This window comes from Saimiri boliviensis, chromosome 4 (assembly GCF_048565385.1).
Source record: "Saimiri boliviensis isolate mSaiBol1 chromosome 4, mSaiBol1.pri, whole genome shotgun sequence".
NCBI lineage: Eukaryota > Metazoa > Chordata > Mammalia > Primates > Cebidae > Saimiri > Saimiri boliviensis.
In genome coordinates, this window is record NC_133452.1 from 155,427,804 (window position 1) to 155,446,547 (window position 18,744).

The 18,744-nt window shown below is 42.4% G+C and overlaps 1 protein-coding gene across 1 annotated transcript in view; it reads left to right on the forward strand.

Annotated features, from left to right (window-relative positions):
* Positions 1-18,744, forward strand: part of CAP2 (cyclase associated actin cytoskeleton regulatory protein 2) — a 151,094-nt gene that overhangs the window by 13,805 nt on the left and 118,545 nt on the right. Inside the window, exons 2-3 of the mRNA XM_039462690.2 lie at positions 12,427-12,548; positions 17,478-17,578. Of these exons, the coding sequence (XP_039318624.1) occupies positions 12,428-12,548; positions 17,478-17,578 (222 nt within the window). The 5' untranslated portion in view covers position 12,427. The remainder of the gene's footprint in view (positions 1-12,426; positions 12,549-17,477; positions 17,579-18,744) is intronic.

The window sequence follows — 18,744 nt, forward strand, 5'->3', positions numbered from 1 at the left end:
ACTACGAGGCTGATCACAGGTGGTTCTGCGGGGTGATACCACCAGAGTGGAGGGGGCAGGTGGGGTGGCAAGGTAATTGTACATGTGATTTCAGGGAGTATTTCTTTTCTTTTCTTTTTTTCTTCTTTTTGAGACAGTGTCGCTCTGTCACCAGGCTGGAGTGCAGTGGTGCGGTCTCGGCTCACTGCAACCTCTGTGTCCCAGGTTCAAGTGATTCTCCTGCCCCACCCTCCTGAGTAGCTGGGACTACAGGCACACACTACCACACCCAGCTAATTTTTGTGTTTTTAGTAGAGATGGGGTTTCACTCTGTTGGCCAGGATGGTATCAATCTCTTGATCTCATGATCTGCCCACCTCAGCATCCCAAAGTGCTGGAATTACAGGCGTGAGCCACCGCGCCCAGCCAGTATTTCCGATTTCAACTTAGAGGAGGAATATTTACCTATAAGGCCAATCCGGGGTGCTTCTGAGGGTGGTACCACCTCAGTGGAGGAGACAAATGCAATGGCGAGGAAATTGTGTCTGTGGTTTCGATGGAGGCGTCAGGGAGTAAGTACCTCTCTGGAGATTACTCTGATTGGTGAGACACTGCAGCATCTCTTGGAGGAGCTGGGATTTGGGGAGTGAAAGTTAACAATGCTAGGAAGAACCCAGGGGGCAGCAGAATCAGGGCATGGGAGAGGGATAGAGTAGGATGTGTTTGGGACTTGGGGAGTTGTCCCTGTGGTGTGTGGGTGTCTCAGGAGCCTGGGGACTTGCAGCTAGAGAGCCGGGGTGAGATTCTTCTGAAGGTCAAGCTGAAGCATTTTTCTCCTGCAGTGAGATCTGTTTAGAGGCCCCAGACGAGTCAGTTGGCTAACTCAGCATCTCTATGTGTTTTCTCCCGTTTCATGAAAAAAGAGTGTTTTCTCTTTTATTTATTTATTTATTTATTTAGAGACAGAATTTTGTTCTCGTTGCTCAGGCTGGAGTGCAATAGCACGATCTCGGCTCACTACAACCTCGCCTTCTGGGTTCAAGTGATTCTCCTGCCTCAGCCTCTGGAGTAGCTGGGATTACAGGCATGCATCATTGCCCCTAGCTAATTTTTTTTGCTATTTGTAGTAGATATGGGGTTTCACCATGTTAGCCAGGCTGGTCTTGAACTCCTAATTGCAAAGGATCCGCCCACTTTGGCTTCCCAGAGTGCTGGGATTACAGACCTGAGCCATGTATCTGGCCAGAGAGTGTTCTTTTTCTTTATATAACTCTCTTGTTTCAGCTATTCAGATTATACCGTCTTAAAAATCAGAAACTCTTGAAGCTTCTTTGCAAGGAAAGGAAAATGGTGCTTTTTGTTTGCTGTTTGGGGAGAAGCTAGCCCCAGAAATGCTCTGTAGGAGAGTAAGCAAAAGATAGAAAGGCGGCACTTTGGCAACGTGAATGTATCTCTTAGTGAAACAGCTCCCTGGCTTGACTGAGCAGGGTTTGCTTTCAGCCCCCTCACACCACAGCAGGGCAGGAAATGTTTTTAATCAGCCTTGGTTTTCTAGCTGTGAGCATTGTGCCTAGCAGATAGTGGGAACTGACTGATTAAATGAATGAAACAAGCATATTCAGTGAGCCAGTTAATAAATGAATGGAGGAATACGGTGGCGGTGTGTTTCTCCTAAACATACCGTTACCCAATCAATAATAGTGAATCACAGGGTTACTTCTCCCAGTGCTTGGTAGTTTCTTGGGAAAGAAAAGAAAGTCACTGGTATGGTTATGGTAAAGAGAATTTAACAGTCGGCTAGGCACGGTGGCTCATGGCTGTAATCTCAGCACTTTCGGAGGCCGAGGCGGGCGGATCACCTGAGGTTAGGAGTTCGAGACCACCTTGGCCAACATGGAGAAACCCCGTCTCTACCAAAAATGCAAAAATTATCTGGGCCTGGTGGTGGGCACCTGTAATCCCAGCTACTTGGAAGGGTGAGGCAGGAGAATCGGTTGAACCCGGGAGGCAGAGGTTGCAGTGAGCTGAGATCGTGCCACTGCACTCCAGCCTGGGTGACAGAGTGAGATTGTCTCAAAAATAAAAATAAAAAAATAAGAGAATTTAACAATCTAGGACAGTCTGATTTGATGGTAATTTACCAAATATTTTAAATTTTTATGGACCTATAGAGAAATTAGTCTATTGTAACTTTATTTTTTGCAGAAAAGTTTTGAAAGTCTCCAGTTTTTTGTCACTTCAAGTCTATTTCCTTTTTTTTCTTTATTTCTCCTAAAAAAAAAAAAAAAAAAAAAAAAAAAAAAACAACTTAAAAAAACAGGGTACACATGCAGAACGTGCAATTTTGTTCCATAGGTAAACACGTGCCATGGTGGTTTGCTGCATCTATTGACTGGTCCTCTAACTTCCCTCCCTCACTTCCAACCCCCCAACACGGCTTGGTGTATGATGTCCCCCTGTCTGTGTCTGTGTGTTCTTAATGTTCAGCTCCAACTTATGAATGAGAACATGCAGTATTTCGTTTTCTGTCTCTGTGTTAGTTTGCTGAGAATGATGGCTTCTAGCTTCATCCGTGTCCCTGCAAAGGACGTGATCTCATCCCTTTTCATGACTGTATAGTATTCCTTGGTGTATATATACCACATTTTCTTTATCCAGTCTATCATGGATGGGCATTTGGGTTGGTTCCATGTCTTTGCTCTTGTAAATAGTGCTACAGTAAACATATGTGTGCATGTGTTTTTATAGTAGAATGATTTATATTCCTTTGGGTAATATCCAGTACTGTAATGGATTGCTGGGTCAAATGGTATGATCTGGTTCTAGATCCTTGAGGAATCACCATACTGCTTCCACAGTGGTTGAACTAATTTATGTTTCCACCAACAGTATAAAAGTGTTCCTATTTCTCCACATCCTCACCATCTATTGTTTCTTGACTTTCATAATCACCATTCTGACTGGTGTGAGATGGTATCTCATTGTGGTTTTGATTTGCATTTCTCTGATATCAGTGATGTTGAGGTTTTTTTTTTTTTTATATGTTTCTTGGCAGCATAAATGTCTTTTAAGAAAAGTGTATTTCCTGTTTAATCTTAGGTTCATGATCTTCAGAAGCCCTTGGATCTGGGTCCCCTTTGCAGAATTAGAAGAGGAACTCTCACTACCATTATTTCTGTATGTTTGGCCTAGCGAGGAGGACTTTGAGCTAGCAATCAGGAAACCCAAAAGACCCAGCTCTTTTATTAACATGAAAACGTTATCAAAGTAGCATTATCTCTTACTTATTTTGTGAACTTGTGAGGAATTTACAAAACCCTTTAAACAATGTGGAGTTTTAGCAAAATTTGAAATCCTAAAGGAAAAGGAGCCATGGAAGAGACCCAGAGGTTTACATTAGAGGGAGCAAGCGTGCTAGTCATGGCAGGAAGCCACTGTGGTTCCAAGTAGGAAAAACTAATCTGGCATCTTCTTTTAAATGAAAATTTCTCCTATGAAAATCTGGCTTTCAGCTTGATCCGGGATGGTGCCAGTGAGTGGGTAGACAAGGAAAAGGCAGTGAGTGGTAGCTAATTAATTAGTCAATCAAAAAGTATTTATAGATTCTTTTTTTTTTTTTTTTGAGACGGAGTTTCGCTCTTTTACCCAGGCTGGAGTGCAATGGCGCGATCTCGGCTCACCGCAACCTCCGCCTCCTGGGTTCAAGCAATTCTCCTGCCTCAGCCTCCTGAGTAGCTGGGATTACAGGCACGCACCACCATGCCCAGTTAATTTTTTGTATTTTTAGTAGAGACGGGGTTTCACCATGTTGACCAGGATGGTCTCGATCTCTCGACCTCGTGATCCACCCGCCTCGACCTCCCAAAGTGCTGGGATTACAGGCTTGAGCCACCGCGCCTGGCCTTATAGATTCTTTAGGTAGAAGGCACCATGCTGAACTCAGTGGGAGTTACAAAGAAGAGTGAGATCCAGCCTCAGCCCGTTGAAAAGCTTGAAGCAGGTCTCCTTGGGAGGTGAGGTGTACATGTGCTCACAGGAAAGAAAGAACAATGCAGGTTTTTAGTTGGGCAGTATGTCTCACAGATGCGAAATATGTAATCCAGGCAAACAGGCTGTTATTCTAGGCTTACCACCATTTACGTTGTGCCACAGAATGTCAATGTTCAAAGCATCTTTGAAAGCTGCTTTTATAACTGGGTAGATTGAACTAGTTAAGGGCTTAACAGACCCTTCACCACTGAGCATAAGATGGATTGGGTGGAGAAACTGTGAAGGACGAAGGCGGGCTGCCGTTTTCCCAAAATGACTGACCCCAAAGAGATTGGGCCTTCATCCTTTGCAGAGGACTGTTTAAAAGCAGAGTCATTGTAAAAATGTTTAGAGGGAAGATACGTGATGAAAAAAACAAATTGCATACCACAATTTTCATTTTATGGCAACCGCACATACACATAGACTTGAGAAAACCTCTTTTAAATATGTTGGAGGAATAAATACGTGGACAGAGGAAAATGACATGTTGGGGACAAAAATAAGGGTATACTGACCTGAAGCTTTCTGTTGGTCACTTCCATTGACCAGATCTTCTAGACGACTGCTTGACATTTCAAATAAGACTATTCCCATTGACAGTGAAATGAGATGGAATGACTTAATAGCGCAGCTAACATGTTTATTACTGACCAGGTTTCAGACTTTCTCTATTTTGAGACAGAGTCTTGCTTTGTTACCGAGGCTGAAGTTCAATAGCGTGATCTTGGCTTACTGCAACCTCTGCCTCCTGGGTTCACATGATTCCCCTGCCTCCGCCTCCCAAATAGCTGGGACTACAGGCTGGGACTACAGGCACGTGCCACCACACCCGGCTAATTTTTGTATTTTTAGTACATGTGCTGACACGAAAGAAAGCACAGGGCAGGTTTTTAATCAGGTAGTACATCTCACAGAGATGGGGTTTCACCATATTGGTCAGGCTGGTCTCGAACTCCTGACCTTGTGATTTGCCCACCTCAGCCTCCCAAAGCGCTGGGATTACGGGCATGAGCCACTGCGCCCAGCTGACTTTCTCTACCTTTATACTTCGTGGCAACTGTATGTTATAAGAAGTAACTGAAGAAAAGCAAAATTAAGCTCTTTTCCCAAAGTCCCCCAGATAATGAGAGCCAGAATACCAATCCAGCTGTATCTGATTCCAAAGCCAAGAACCCTCTAGTTAAAGATGCACAAAAGATCCCAGTTAAAAAAGCACAAAATAATTGAGACTATATATAAGGTTTGAAAGTGTATGGAACTCTCCTTTTCTGGAAGTTGTTACGTCCCTCATTACTTTAAGCATAGTCATTGTAATATGGGCACAACATGACATTGGATATAAAATCAGACAGTGGTAGTGGCTGAGTATCTGTATTTTGAGGATAGATTTTATAAGATGATTAAATAGCTAACACATTTTTAAGCAAGGGTAGCCATCTTTTCTCCTAGGAAAATACTTTCTTTAAAGAAATTTTATTTTTAATTATTATGGATGCATAATAGTTGTACATATTTATGGGAGGAAAATATTTTCTTGATTCCAGAATACCCATTATTCCAAGGCAGTATATGAGAGAATACTATTTAGCTATATTCATACTGAAGTGGATGAAGTATTTGTAAATATTGGGAGAAATATGTTGTGAGAAAAGTTTGAATTGTTTAAACATTTTGAATGCTAACTTATTTAGCATATTTGAAAATTTGATTTGTAAATCCATCTGGAGACAAATGATTTGCAAGGCCTATTTTTCTATCTTTTCCACCATCTCTTGAAAATCATTTATAAAAAAATATAGATTGACCACAAAGCATATCCTTATGAAAGTTCAAAATAGTAAGGGCCAAGAGAAGATTCCAAAAACTTCCTCCAGAGAGGAAACACAGGTTATATGCAAAGGATGAAGAATCACAATGGCTTTGGACTTCTCAACAGCAAACTAGGAAGCTAGAAGACAATGGAGTTAATACCTTTAAAATTTGGAGGAAAATTTGCAGCCTGGAATTCTATACTCAGCTAAACTAGCCATCAAGTATAAGAGCAAAACAAATATATTTTCAGACTTGTGAGGTTTCAAAAAATTGACCTTTCATGTACCCCCTTTTTTTTAAAATTTATTTTTATTTTATATATATATATATTTTTTTTTTTTTGCAAAAGAAGATGCTCTTCCTAATTAAATACAGCAAGAAAGAGGAAGACATCGAATCTAGGAAACAGATGACAGAGCGTTAAGAAGGAGCGGGGGGTGGGAGGGCGGGGGAATCCTTATAATGAAGATGCCAGCGGATCCCAAATTACAGATGTGCAGCAGGCCAATGGAGCAATTCTGCAGGTTCCAGTAAATCTCCAGAAGAGATATCTCTGAGAAGACAACATTAATAGAATTCCAGGCGTGTTTGGCCCTATTGAACAGAGACTTACACAGCTGGAGGAGGTTCAGAGATGAGTAATTTTTAAGTATATAGAAAACTGAGAAGCTGAAAAGAATGACTTTAGGAACTCAGGTAGTACAATAAATGGAAAATAATCTCAGTATACCTTCTGGCTCAGATGCAAATAGTCATAGTTGTGTTGACACTGGCTATTGATCACACAAAAATTGTGATATAATACTATTGGGAGGACAAGATAAAATGCAATATGCGTGTAGGTGGTAGGGGGGATTGGGCAAGAAAAAAGTAAACCCTTGTGTTTTTGTTGGGAACTCAATGAATAATGCCCCAAACTGAAGAAAACCGAACAAGACACAGAGATGAAAGAAGCATGTTATTTACAGATAAAGGGTGGGGATCATTATTATAGAAACAGCTAAAATAATTGAAAATGTTTGGCACTTATGACACAATGGAAGAGTGTAGGTAGTAGAACTATTGATTATTTAAATTCTGTGCGTGTCTGGCTTTGATAAAAATAAAAAGTAGGCTGGTTGCCATGGCTCATGCCTATAATCCCAGTACTTTGGGAAACTGAGATGGGAGAATTGCTTGAGCCTGAAAGTTCAAGACCAGCTTGGGCAACATAAGGAGACCCTGTCCCTGCAAAAAATAAATTTAAAAAATTAGCCAGACGTGCTGGCATGCCCTGTAATCCTAGCTACTAGGGAGGATCTTTGGTGGGAGGATCCCTTGAGCCCGGGAAGTGGAGGCTGCAGTGAGCTGTGATCGTGCCACTGCCCTCCAGCCTGAGAAACAGAGTGAGACCCTGTCTCAAAACAAAAACAACCGTGAAAAGTGAGGGGAACATTCAAAGAAAAAAGAAAGACCAAAAAGGAGGATGGGTACACTTCTCATACAATGAAACTCAAAAGAGAATACACAAAAATGAGGCCGGGCGCGGTGGCTCACACCTGTAATCCCAGCACTTTGGGAGGCCAAGGCAGGGGGATCACTAGGTCAAGAGATCGAGACCATCTTAGCCAACATGGTGAAAACCCGTCTCTACTAAAAATACAAAACTTAGCTGGGCGTGGCAGCGCACACTTGTAGTCCCAGCTACTGGGGAGACTGAGGCAGGAGAATCACTTGAATCTAGGAGGCGGAGGTTGTAGTGAGCTGAGATCATGCCACTGCACTCCAGCCTGGTGACAGAGGGAGACTGTCAAAAAAAAAAAAAAAAAAAAGAATGAGAAAACAAAAAAATTTAAAACAAGGAATTAAGATGAATCTCAAGTATAGTTTTTTAAAACTGATTTTTTTTTTTTCTTGAGACAGGGTCTCATTTTTTCACCCAGGCTGGAGTGCAGTGGGGTAAATATGGCTGCCTCGACCTCCCGGGCTCAAGAGATCCTCCTGCCTCAGTCCCTTAAGTAGCTGGGACTATAGGCATGTGCCACCACACCCAGCTAATTTTTCAATTTTATGTAGAGATGGGTTTTGCCGTGTTGCCCAGGCTGATCTCAAACTCTTGGGTTCCAGCGATCCACCTGCCTCCACCTCCCAAAGTGCTAGGATTATAGGCATGAGCCATTGCACCCGGCCCCTGAAACAGATCTTGAAAAGAAGAAAGTTGTGCAGTGTTATATTCCTTCCTCTTTTCTTCCCCTACACACGCACACTCTGTTCAGGTGTTTGTGTGCATCCTCTCACCTTTCCTTGCCGTTGGCTTTTGCTTGAATAGGATGACTAGACAAGATCTGGAGGGCCAAGTCTGAGCTGTGTCATCTAACCCAGTCTCTTCATTCTCCAGTTGTGGATCTGGCTTCTCTTTGTTCCTCACCGGATTCTTAGAATATCTTCTTTCCTGCCATCTTGCCGTATCCTCCTACTCTGCTGGCCTCCTGATCCAAACTCCTTGGTCTGCCCCGCTGGCTCTGACTCATTCCTTACCCTGACCTTGCTGTCTGTATTTGCTTTGACTACCCTATGCGTTTCCTTAACCTAATTCTTAATTCTTGGCTGCCACCTCCTTGTCAAAACTTGGCTGAATCCACTTTGGAACGCCAAGGCGGATGGGACTGCCTGGGAAGAATGTGGAGAATCTGTAGCTCTGCCCCTTCCTCATTCTTGAGAACCAGGCTAGGAGCTGAGGGTATATGGGGAGAGAGAGAGGGAGAGAGATTTTTTTTGTTTCTTTTTCTTTTTCTTTTTTTCTTTTTTTTTTTTTGAGACAGAGTCTTACTCTGTCGTGCAGGCTGGAGTGCAGTGGCGTGATCTCCGCTCACTGCAACCTCCACCTCCCGGGTTCAAGCAATTCTCTGCTTCAGCGTCCGGAGTAGCTGGGATTGCAGGTGCCCACCACCATGCCTGGCTAATTTTTTTTGTAGTTTTAGTAGAGATGGGGTTTGATCATCTTGGCCAGGCTGGTCTTGAACTCCTGACCTTGTGATCCACCCACCTCAGCCTCCCAAAGTGCTGAGATTACAGGTGTGAGCTATCACGCCCGGCCAGAGAGAGTTTTGAGAGAAGAGTACACGATCATACTGATCATCTTGGGCCCCATCGGTCTCCTTGGGTGTGCTATTAATGTCTCCTGGTATAGTCTTTCTTTTATTTATCCTTCAGTTTGTCTTAGAAACTGTTCTGAAAGTTTTAAACCCAGAGACGTCTCTCCAGCTTCCTTGCATGAGCTGTATTTTGACCGCTTTGGAGGCTGTGGCAGGACTCAGTCTTGCTCATGGTGATTTTGCATAGAGTGACATCTGAGTCGCTTTTCGACTGCATTCCACACCAATCTGTCCAGCCCTGCAGTTTGTGGGCTGACTCCTGTTGTCTTTCAACATACGGAGCACTATGAGATAGTGCAAGTTTGGGTCTTGTCAGGGAGTCTGATTAAGCCGCAGTCAGAGACAGCAGTCCTAAGTGTGAAATGTAACAGACCTTCTCAAGACAGCTTCATCTGTGAGCTGCTGGAGGTGGCTGGTGCCGTTCTGTTGGGGGTAGGGACTTACTAACAAAGCAAACATTTTTTTTTTTTTTTCTATCACAGGCTAGGTCTATGGTGGTAACATTTGGCAAGTTGAGTAACAGGGAACATAGATAACTGTGAACAGATGGGCAACTATTAAAAGATTTGAGGGGCTTTCATCATTTCTCAAATGGCCTTCATCTACCTACAGGATCCCCAGTTCCCTTGCAAGAGGATTACATAAAGGATTCAGTTACATTTCTCTTTCCTTTTTTTTTTTTTCTTCAATTGCGATGGAAGCACAAGTTCTGACGTGAAAAGGAAAAGAATAGATGAGAAATTTCTAATTTTGAATCCCCTTAGGATTAGATGCTGATTTCAGCTGTGCAGAGAACACTGCCCCATATTTTACAAGAGTAACTGCTGCCAGTTTCAGGAGAGATGACTTTCCAAAATAGACGGTAAACTCCGCCCTCCATAGCTGATGACCATCTGACATTCAGACAGAATTACAGAGCTATACAAGTTTTGATAAGTATAACTTTGCTTTTGAAAAACAGCAATGGCACATCATCACTGTGTTGAAGCTCAAAACTGATAGAATGCAAAACACATAAGAGAAATGCACTGCCTGGTCCTCAGCAGAAACATAAAATATGTATTCATCTGAGAGCAATTAAATGTATTTACGCCTGCTTTAGGGCAGCAGTGTCTCTGATTCTGAAGCATGCTGTTCTTCTTTTGCTCAGAATGATGCTTGGAAGGTTCTTAAGAGGGAAAAGAACTCCAGGCACTGATTAAGAGGCAGCAAGTTGTCTTCTCTTAGGGAGCAGCAGCCTGATTTTGCCAAAAGCAGTCTTAAGTTAATATGGCTGGGGTTATGGTGGCTATAAGCTAGATCTCAGGAGACTGAACAAATTAGATTGGGTTCCATTCCTCAGAGGTTACCTTAATGTTGTAAATTCTAGGACCAATAATCTTAATGTAAGTTTATAATTTTAGTGGGTACTCACCCTATGCATATTCATTTAATTGTCTGTTTGCAAGCAGAAAAGATAGATACCCTGCTCACCCTCTTTTTTTTCTAGACTGCCTTGCTCTGTCACCCAGTCTGGAATGTAGTGGCAGGATCTCAGCTCACTGCAACCTCCACTCCCTGGGTTCAAGCAATTCTCCTGTCTCAGCCTCCCAAGTAGCTGGGATTACAGGCGCCCGCCACCACACCCAGCTAATTTTTGTATTTTTAGTAGAGATGGTGTTTCACCATGTTGGCCAGGCTGGCCTTGACCTCCTGACCTTGTGATCCACCCTTCCAAAGTCCTCGGCCTTCCAAAGTGCTGGGATTACAGGTGAAAGCCACCGCGCCTGGTGACCCTGCCCCATTTTTATCCACGGTCCTCTAGTGAGCTTCAGTCCCAATTTATCTCAGCCAAGAGTACTGGCTAACCGAAGATTCTCATCTCTACAAACCACCCCACCTAAGACTAGATTTTGCCTAAACATAACCACCAGCCTTACAAAAGGAAAATAACCATTCGTCCTGTTTTAAATTAAAGTCCTACATTTAGAATAATTATAATTTAAAATAATTCAGCAACAGAAGCACCAAAACAAACCAATCAGTAATAAGTGGAAAACAATTAGCTCTTTGAGGTCATGGCCTCTTTGCCTGCTAAATGATGCTGAGGTTCATAAACTCAGTTCTCCTGGGCTGGGCGGTTTGGTTTTATGTAACTGAGTAAACAAGGATTATCAGTGGGTTTAGTGTCCCCTGGAGAATTATACTTTCACAGAAGGAATTACTGGAAATAGTGAAAATATGTTCACACCATTAGCAGAAGAAGAGCTGGCAATATTAATTTTTCCATGTATGTTTTGTGGGCTGTTAAAAAGTAAGTGCTGTACCTAGAGTGTGTCATATAACAAGGAACATCACACAGGCACTTGGGAGCAGTATAAAGGGGGTGAATATTTGTGTATTACATATTGGGGTTGTAATAATCACTAATGGAATAGAAAATAAGCTCAATATAATACTGATTTTTTTTGTTCCAAGTTTTAGGTTCTTTTGAATTTTACATATTTTCCTGATAAGTAGAAATACTCTTTAGGTAATTAAAGCTATCCTATAAAAGATGCATGCACACAGGTTTATAGCAGCGCGATTCACAATAGCAAAGATACGGAACCAACATGCCCATCAGTCAATGAACAGATAAAGAAAATGTGGTATATATGCACTATGAAATATTAGTCAGCCAAAGATAGGAACAAAAGAATGTCTTTTGCAGCAACTTGGATGGAGCTGAAGGCCATTATTTTAAGTGAAGTAACTCAGGAATGGAAAACCAAATATCATATGTTTTCACTTATAAGTGGGAGCTAAGCTATGAGGACGCAAAGTCATAAGAATGATATAATGGACTTTAGGGATTCAGAGAATGGTGGGAGGGGGGTGAGGAATAAAAGGCTATACACTGGGTACAGTATACACTGCTTAGGTGATGGGTGTACCAAAATCCCAGAAATCACCACTAAAAAACTTATCCAGGCCAGGCGCAGTGGCTCACACCTGTAATCCCAGCGCTTTGGGAGACAGAGGTGGGCAGACCACGAGGTCAGGAGATCGAGACCATCCTGGTTAACACAGTAAAACCCCCTCTCTACGAAAATCCAAAAAATTAGCCAGGCATGGTGGCGTGCTCCTGTAGTCCCTTCTGCTTGGGAGGCTGAGGCAGGAGAATCGCTTGAACCTGGGAGGCAGAGGTTGCAGTGAGCCAAGATTGTGCCACTGCACTCCAGCCTGGGTGACAGAGTGAGACTCTGTCTCAAAAAAAAAAAAAGAAAAAGAAAAAGAAAAAGAACTTACCCATGTAACCAAAAACCATTTGCACCCACCCAAAAAACTACTGAAATTAAAAAACAACAATAATAAGTAAAATTTCATGGTTAAAAATATGAAAGTAAAGCCACCCCCCGTGATCGTGTCTTCCTCGTCGCTGTTGTTGTTGGTTTGCTCATCCTCCGTGATGCTCACACAGCATCCATTTGTGCCTGTGCTTTTCTAGAATGGCCAACATGCAGGGACTGGTGGAAAGACTGGAACGAGCTGTCAGCCGCCTGGAGTCTCTGTCTGCCGAGTCCCACAGGCCCCCAGGGGACTGCAGGGAAGTCAACGGTGTCAATGGAGGTAGGGCCACAAACTGTTGTCATTCTGGGTCTTCTTGTGGGTCACTTCATTTTGTTTCCATCATTTCATTCTCAAGAAACATCTCTATTATCCTTTAGCTTCCCCACTCCTTCCATTGTATGTGACCATGACGTTAACCAGAGGCAGACAATCCCCGAAAAAGAGAAAGGATGAAAATCAATCCACAATCCACAGAAATTATCAGTAGCTGTGCCTTTTAGAGACAGGGTCTCACTCTGTCACCCAGGCTGGAATGCAGTGGCGCAGTCATAGCTCACAGTAACCTCAGACTCCTGGGCTCAAGCCATCTCCCCGCCTCGGCCTCCCAGAGTGCTGAGATTACAGGTATGAGCCCCTGTGCCCAGCCTCAGTGCCTCTTACAAGCATATTCCATGTGTCTGATGTCATCATTCTTTCGTTTGGTGTTCATACTGCTGTCCCACACTCAATGACTAAATATATTATCTATGTAATTATCAAAAAAGAAACTAATGTGCTCGATTAAAATGTAAATTGTAAAATGTAGATTTTAATTATTTTTTCTTTTTTTTTTTTGAGATGGAGTCTCGCTCTGTTGCCTAGGCTGGAGTGCAGTGGCATGATCTTGGCTCACTGCAACCTCCGCCTCCTGGGTTCAAGCGATTCTCCTGCCTCAGCCTCCCCAGTAGCTGGGAGTACAAGTGCACGCCACCACGCCCAGCTAATTTTTGTATTTTTAGTAGAGTCAGGGTTTCACCAGACGGGCCAGGCTGGTCTCGAAATCCTGACCTTGTGATCTGCCCTCCTTGGCCTCCCAAAGCGTTAGCATTACAGGCGTGAGCCACTGCGTGCAACCAGATTTTGGTTTTAAAGAGAACAAATCATTAAATTTAGGAACTGCAGTTTTGAAGGAAGCTAGTCTTATGTGAAGCCAAATATGACTTTGATGTAACATAACTAAGTCACAGTGTTTTACCTTTGCCTATTGCTAACCAAATATGCTTTTAAAACTATGTGCTAATACCATACTTTATAACATTTTTTTAATTATATGATCAAAAATAAAACGTTAGCTACTTTCTCAAAAAGGGTACCACATTTGGCAAACTCTCCAAGAAATCTATTTTTTCCAATTTCTTCTTGACTAAGGGACAAATAAAAATTACAAATAATTTACTTAATAATTTATTTAACAAACAAAAATAAACGACCAACCAATGAAATCTGAGTTTCAGAAAAGAACACTTTTTTTCTTTTTTTTATTTGGTATAAGCGTATCCCAAATACTGCATGAACTATACTGCCTGGTATGTACTTACAGCAAACATGTATTCATTGCTTATCTGAAATTCAAATGTAACCAGGCAATCTGTATTTAATGTGGCAACTCTGTTCTTGTCACATGGGCACTTCCTCCTTACCTGACCCATATTGAATCCTGTCAGGCTTTTTTGGGCTGAGAAAAAGCCGTGGGGAAGAAGGAACTTCAAAAAAAGCTTTCACCAGGAAAGACCTACATTGGTGCTTCTAGAATTCCAGGCGAGAATTTGGACCTGTGCCTGTATTACATGCCATGGGACAAAAATTACTGTGTGAGCACAAATGTGCTGGCTGGTTTATTTCCCCCCGAACATAATGAAAATGAAAATGCTCTGAATGAATTGAAAGGGGGTGTTGTTGAAACGAAGGCTGCCAGGAGCCTGTAAGTTTTTTCCGCACCAACTGAGACACATCTATGATTTCATTTTGAGCCTCTTTTTGTTAATTGTTTACAGTTGGCGTATGCGATTCAATAAACCTTATTTGTAAGAAAATAGTTTCATCCTCTCCCCAGTAACTTTTTGGCATCAGGTCATTAAAGACATTTCTCCAAATTACTGACCACAAATATGAAGCCTGTGGCTACACAAAACAAAGTTAAAATCCAACTACCAGGAGATTGTGTAGCATTGCTGAGTAAAGAAAAAAATTTCTATAATTTGAACCTCATTCATTCAAAGAGGTACTAGACCGAAGTCGGTACTTTGTAAAAATGACTTTTTCTAGAAAAATTAATTGGCCAAGTAGAATTAGAGGGTATATAATTAAATTATTTAAATTGTTTAACTGTTTACAAAAATATTTTCTCATATAACAAATTATTCCAAACCAGTTATTAAAGCAAAGCTCTTCTAAATCAACTTAGCCTGCGATTTATTATCCTACTTGAAATGAAGTAGGATAATTAATAAAATGTCTGAATGATATCCATCCGTAAAACATTTTACTAATCCTAAAAGACATCATTTCCATTTCTTTTTAATTAGTAAGTTTTGACAATTCTCTATTTTTTCATTTCCATTTCTTCTTAATTAGTAAGTTTTGACAATTTTCTATTTTTAACAAATCTGCGGAACAACCTTTACCTGATATGCAAGCATCATTACGATGATGTTATAGCCAAAGTTAATTTTTTTTTTTTACTTTAAAAGAAACTTTTAGGCTGGGTGCAGTGGCTCACGACTGTAATCCCAGCACTTTGGGAGGCCAGTGTGGGCGGATCACAAGGTCAGGTGTTCAAGACCAGACTGGCCAACATGGTGAAACCTCGTCTCTACTAAAAAATACAAAAAAAAAAAAATATTAGCTGGGCATTGTGGCTCGTGCCTGTAATCCCAACTACTTGGGAGGCTGAGGTAGGAGAACTGCTTGACCTGGGAAGTGGAGGTTGCAGTGAGCCAAGATTATGCCACTGCACTCCAGCCTGGGCTACAGAGCAAGACTCCATCTCAAAAAAAAAAAAAAAAGAAACTTTTAGAAGGATCATAATTCCTTACAAATACATAATAGGCATAGATCAAAGGACCACTCTGTTATTATACTGGTATTATGATGTGCTTTAGAAGGTGAGTATTTTTTGTTTTTCTCTGATGATAATCAGGTAAGCTCAGCTCAACTGTTGAAGAAATGTTTTACCTTTTTACAATGCGACAAACACTGTGGTAGGTGCAAGAAAATTGAAGGTGAGTTACACACAGCCCTAATCCTCCAGGATCTTTGGTCTCAATACATTACTATTCAGGGCACCAAATTCTTTGATTAAGGGATGCTCAAAGGATGCAGTTTGGAGAGAAAGACAGGTCTGCCCGCAGGAGGTGTGAACAGAGCTGAATGATGAAAGGAAATTGGAAAATATTCCCTTTTATCATCGTACCTTCTGCTATGTAGAGGACTCTGTCACATTTCTGAAACTTTCTCCCACTTTAAATACTCAGTAGAGACCTCCTTCAGGCCTCTTCCATAGCAACAAACAGGTTTATCTGTTTCCAAATGGATCTATAAGGAACCTTTGGGCTTTTGTTCTTTTTATGTTTCAGAAGTTGTTACATACTGTGCTGCGAACTTTAAGATAACTCAGCTTAAGCTGTAAATAACTTGTTTCCATCACCCTTTGGGCCTGTGGAATGGGTAATTGGGAAAAAGAGAAAAAGAAAGACGCTATCCTAATAGTTTTGTGAGCATGGATGATATGTTTGTACAACATGAGAAAAGGAATCTTAGGTTCTGGTTAGAGTTTTCATAGCTGTAGTGCTCAGTTTCTCAGTATTGTGTTTCTTAATATTAGGGACATGAAATCAGGGACTTAGATTGTTTTCTGTTAGTTACAAGGCAGGGAAGGAAATGCAGAACATACCCGTTGGGCAGTTACCACCTGAGCTTTGCCAGTAATTTGGCAGCTCTGAACCTCTCAGGTATGGGCTCCGCAGTCAATTTCACTTCCACTGTGGTCGCCCCCCCAACGTCTTGGGGAGTGAAGATGGAAGAAAGTGAGTGAAATCAGCTTTCTTTTTGTACTTGGCTGGAGTTCATTATTACCTTTTGATTGTCCTGGGTAATCTTGGTAACTGTTCATAAGGTCGTGATAGCACCTGAGCAGGCAGCTGTGGAAGAAGGGCCACTGGCTTTGGATGAATCGACTGGGTTCAGGTTTTGGATTTGCCTTTTGTTTGGGCTATAACTCAGCCCAGTCACGTGCTATGTTTGCAACACCAGTTCCTCGTCTATGACATTGTGATGGTGCCACCTAACTCCCTGGGTTAGGAGGGAATGAAATGAAATTACACAGTGTCTTTACTCAGGAGGATGAAAAATAGGAAAACAGTGTTTTCCTGAGCGGTTGAGAAATGTTTAATAGACATTGATTGAGAGCCGGGCATGGTGGCTCATGCCTGTAATCCCAGCACTTTGGGAGGCCAAAGTGGGACGATCACTTGAGGCCAGGAGTTTGAAACCAGCCTGACCAACATGGTGGGACCCCGTCTCTACAAAAAACACAAAAATTAGCCAGCCGTGGTGGCCTGCACCCATGGTTTCAGCTACCTGGGAGGTGAGGCTGGAAAATCACTTGTACCCTGAAGGCAGAGGTTATGGTGAGCTGAGATCATGCCACTGCACTGATGACAGAGTGAGACCCTGTCTCAAATAAAACCCACAAAAAACAAAAGCATTGATTGAATGAAGGAATGACTTAGCGAATGAATTAGTGAGAATGACATTGATGATATTAAACTTCCATATTTCCATCTTGCCTATGGCAAGGCAGTCCCAGGTTTTCTTTTCTTTTTTTTTTTTTTAGACGGAGTCTCGCTCTGTCACTCAGGCTAAGTGCAGTGGCTGGATCTCAGCTCCCTGGGATCACCTCTACCTCCCAAGTTCAAGCAATTTCCCCACCTCAGCCTCCTGAGTCACTGGAATTACAGATGCCCACCACCACACCTGGCTAATTTTGTATTTTTAGTAGAGATGGGGTTTCACCATGTTGTCCAGGCTGCTCTTGAACTCCTAACCTCAGGCGAACTGCCTGCCCCAGCCTCCCAAAGTGCTGGGATTACAAGTGTGAGCCACGATGCATGGCCAGTCCGAGGTTTTCATTCAACTACCAGAGAGTAACAAAATGCTTCTTTCCCCAAGGTGTGGCACCCTCCGTGGAAGCCTTTGACAAGCTGATGAACGGTATGGTGGCTGAGTTTTTAAAGAACAGCAGGATGCTTGCTGGAGACGTGGAGACCCATGTAAGTGCTTTCCTCCCCTGTTCTCAGTGGAGAGTTTAAACTTACCACCCCAGCCTCTGATGACTCTAACAACCTGATGAGATCTTTCTTTACTTTTTTTTACTCTGGCTAGGCAGGTGGTGGCTAAATCATTCATCACCGTTTATTCATTTAATTGTTCCTGCAATGCGTACGGATAGAGTGTTGTGGCACCGTTCTGGAAGCTGGGAGCATCGGGATGAACAAGATAGGCCATGTTCTGCTCTCACAGAACTTCCAGTTTAGTCTGGGAAACAGATGATAGCTACAAATACATAAACGAATTCAAGTATGTTAAGTTACGACAAAAGAATAAGAAAGCAGCGTCGTGTAGAGTGCTGGGAGCAGGGATATTGCTTGGGATAGGAAGGTGTATCTGAGGTGACACTGAGCAGAGATCTGATGGAGAGAGGGAGTGAGCCGTGGAGCGATGTAGGGAAGAGAGTTCCAGGCAGAGGGAACAGCAAGAGCGAAGGCTCAGAGCAAGCTTGGTGTGGTCTCAGCAGAACAGAAGGCCTGGGAAAAGACCAGGGAGAGGGGTAACAAGGGCTCAGAGTACAACATGCCCTTCTAGTGACAGTGAGGGACTTGGCTTTCCTTCCTGCTGTGATGGAAAGCCACCTGGGGGCACCGGGCAGAGGACTCGGGGTGATTTGATTTATGCTTTAAGAAGGTTCCCCTGGCTGAGCTGACTCAGTCAGCAGCCACCGTCTTCTTTCTGTAAAATGTGGCCTGAGGATATCACCTTATGTCCATTGGGATGGCTGCTATTTGAAGAACAGAAATTAACAAGGTGAGGATGTGGAGAAACTGGAGCCTCTGTGGGAATGTGAAATGGTGCAGCCACTGTGGAAAACAGTATGTTGACTTCTCAAAAAAAAAAATAAAATGGAACTACCGTATGATCCAACAATTTCACTTCTATATATACCCCCCAAAGTTGAAAGCAGCATCTCCAAGAGACACCCATGTTCATAGCAGCATTATTCACAATAGCCACGAGGTGGAAGCAATCCAAGTGTGCATTGACAGATACACTAAATGTGGTCTGTACATACAATGGAATATTAGCCTTGAAAAGGAAGGAAATGCTGCTACATACTGTAGTATGGATGAGCCTTGAGAATATTATGCTAAATGAAATAAGC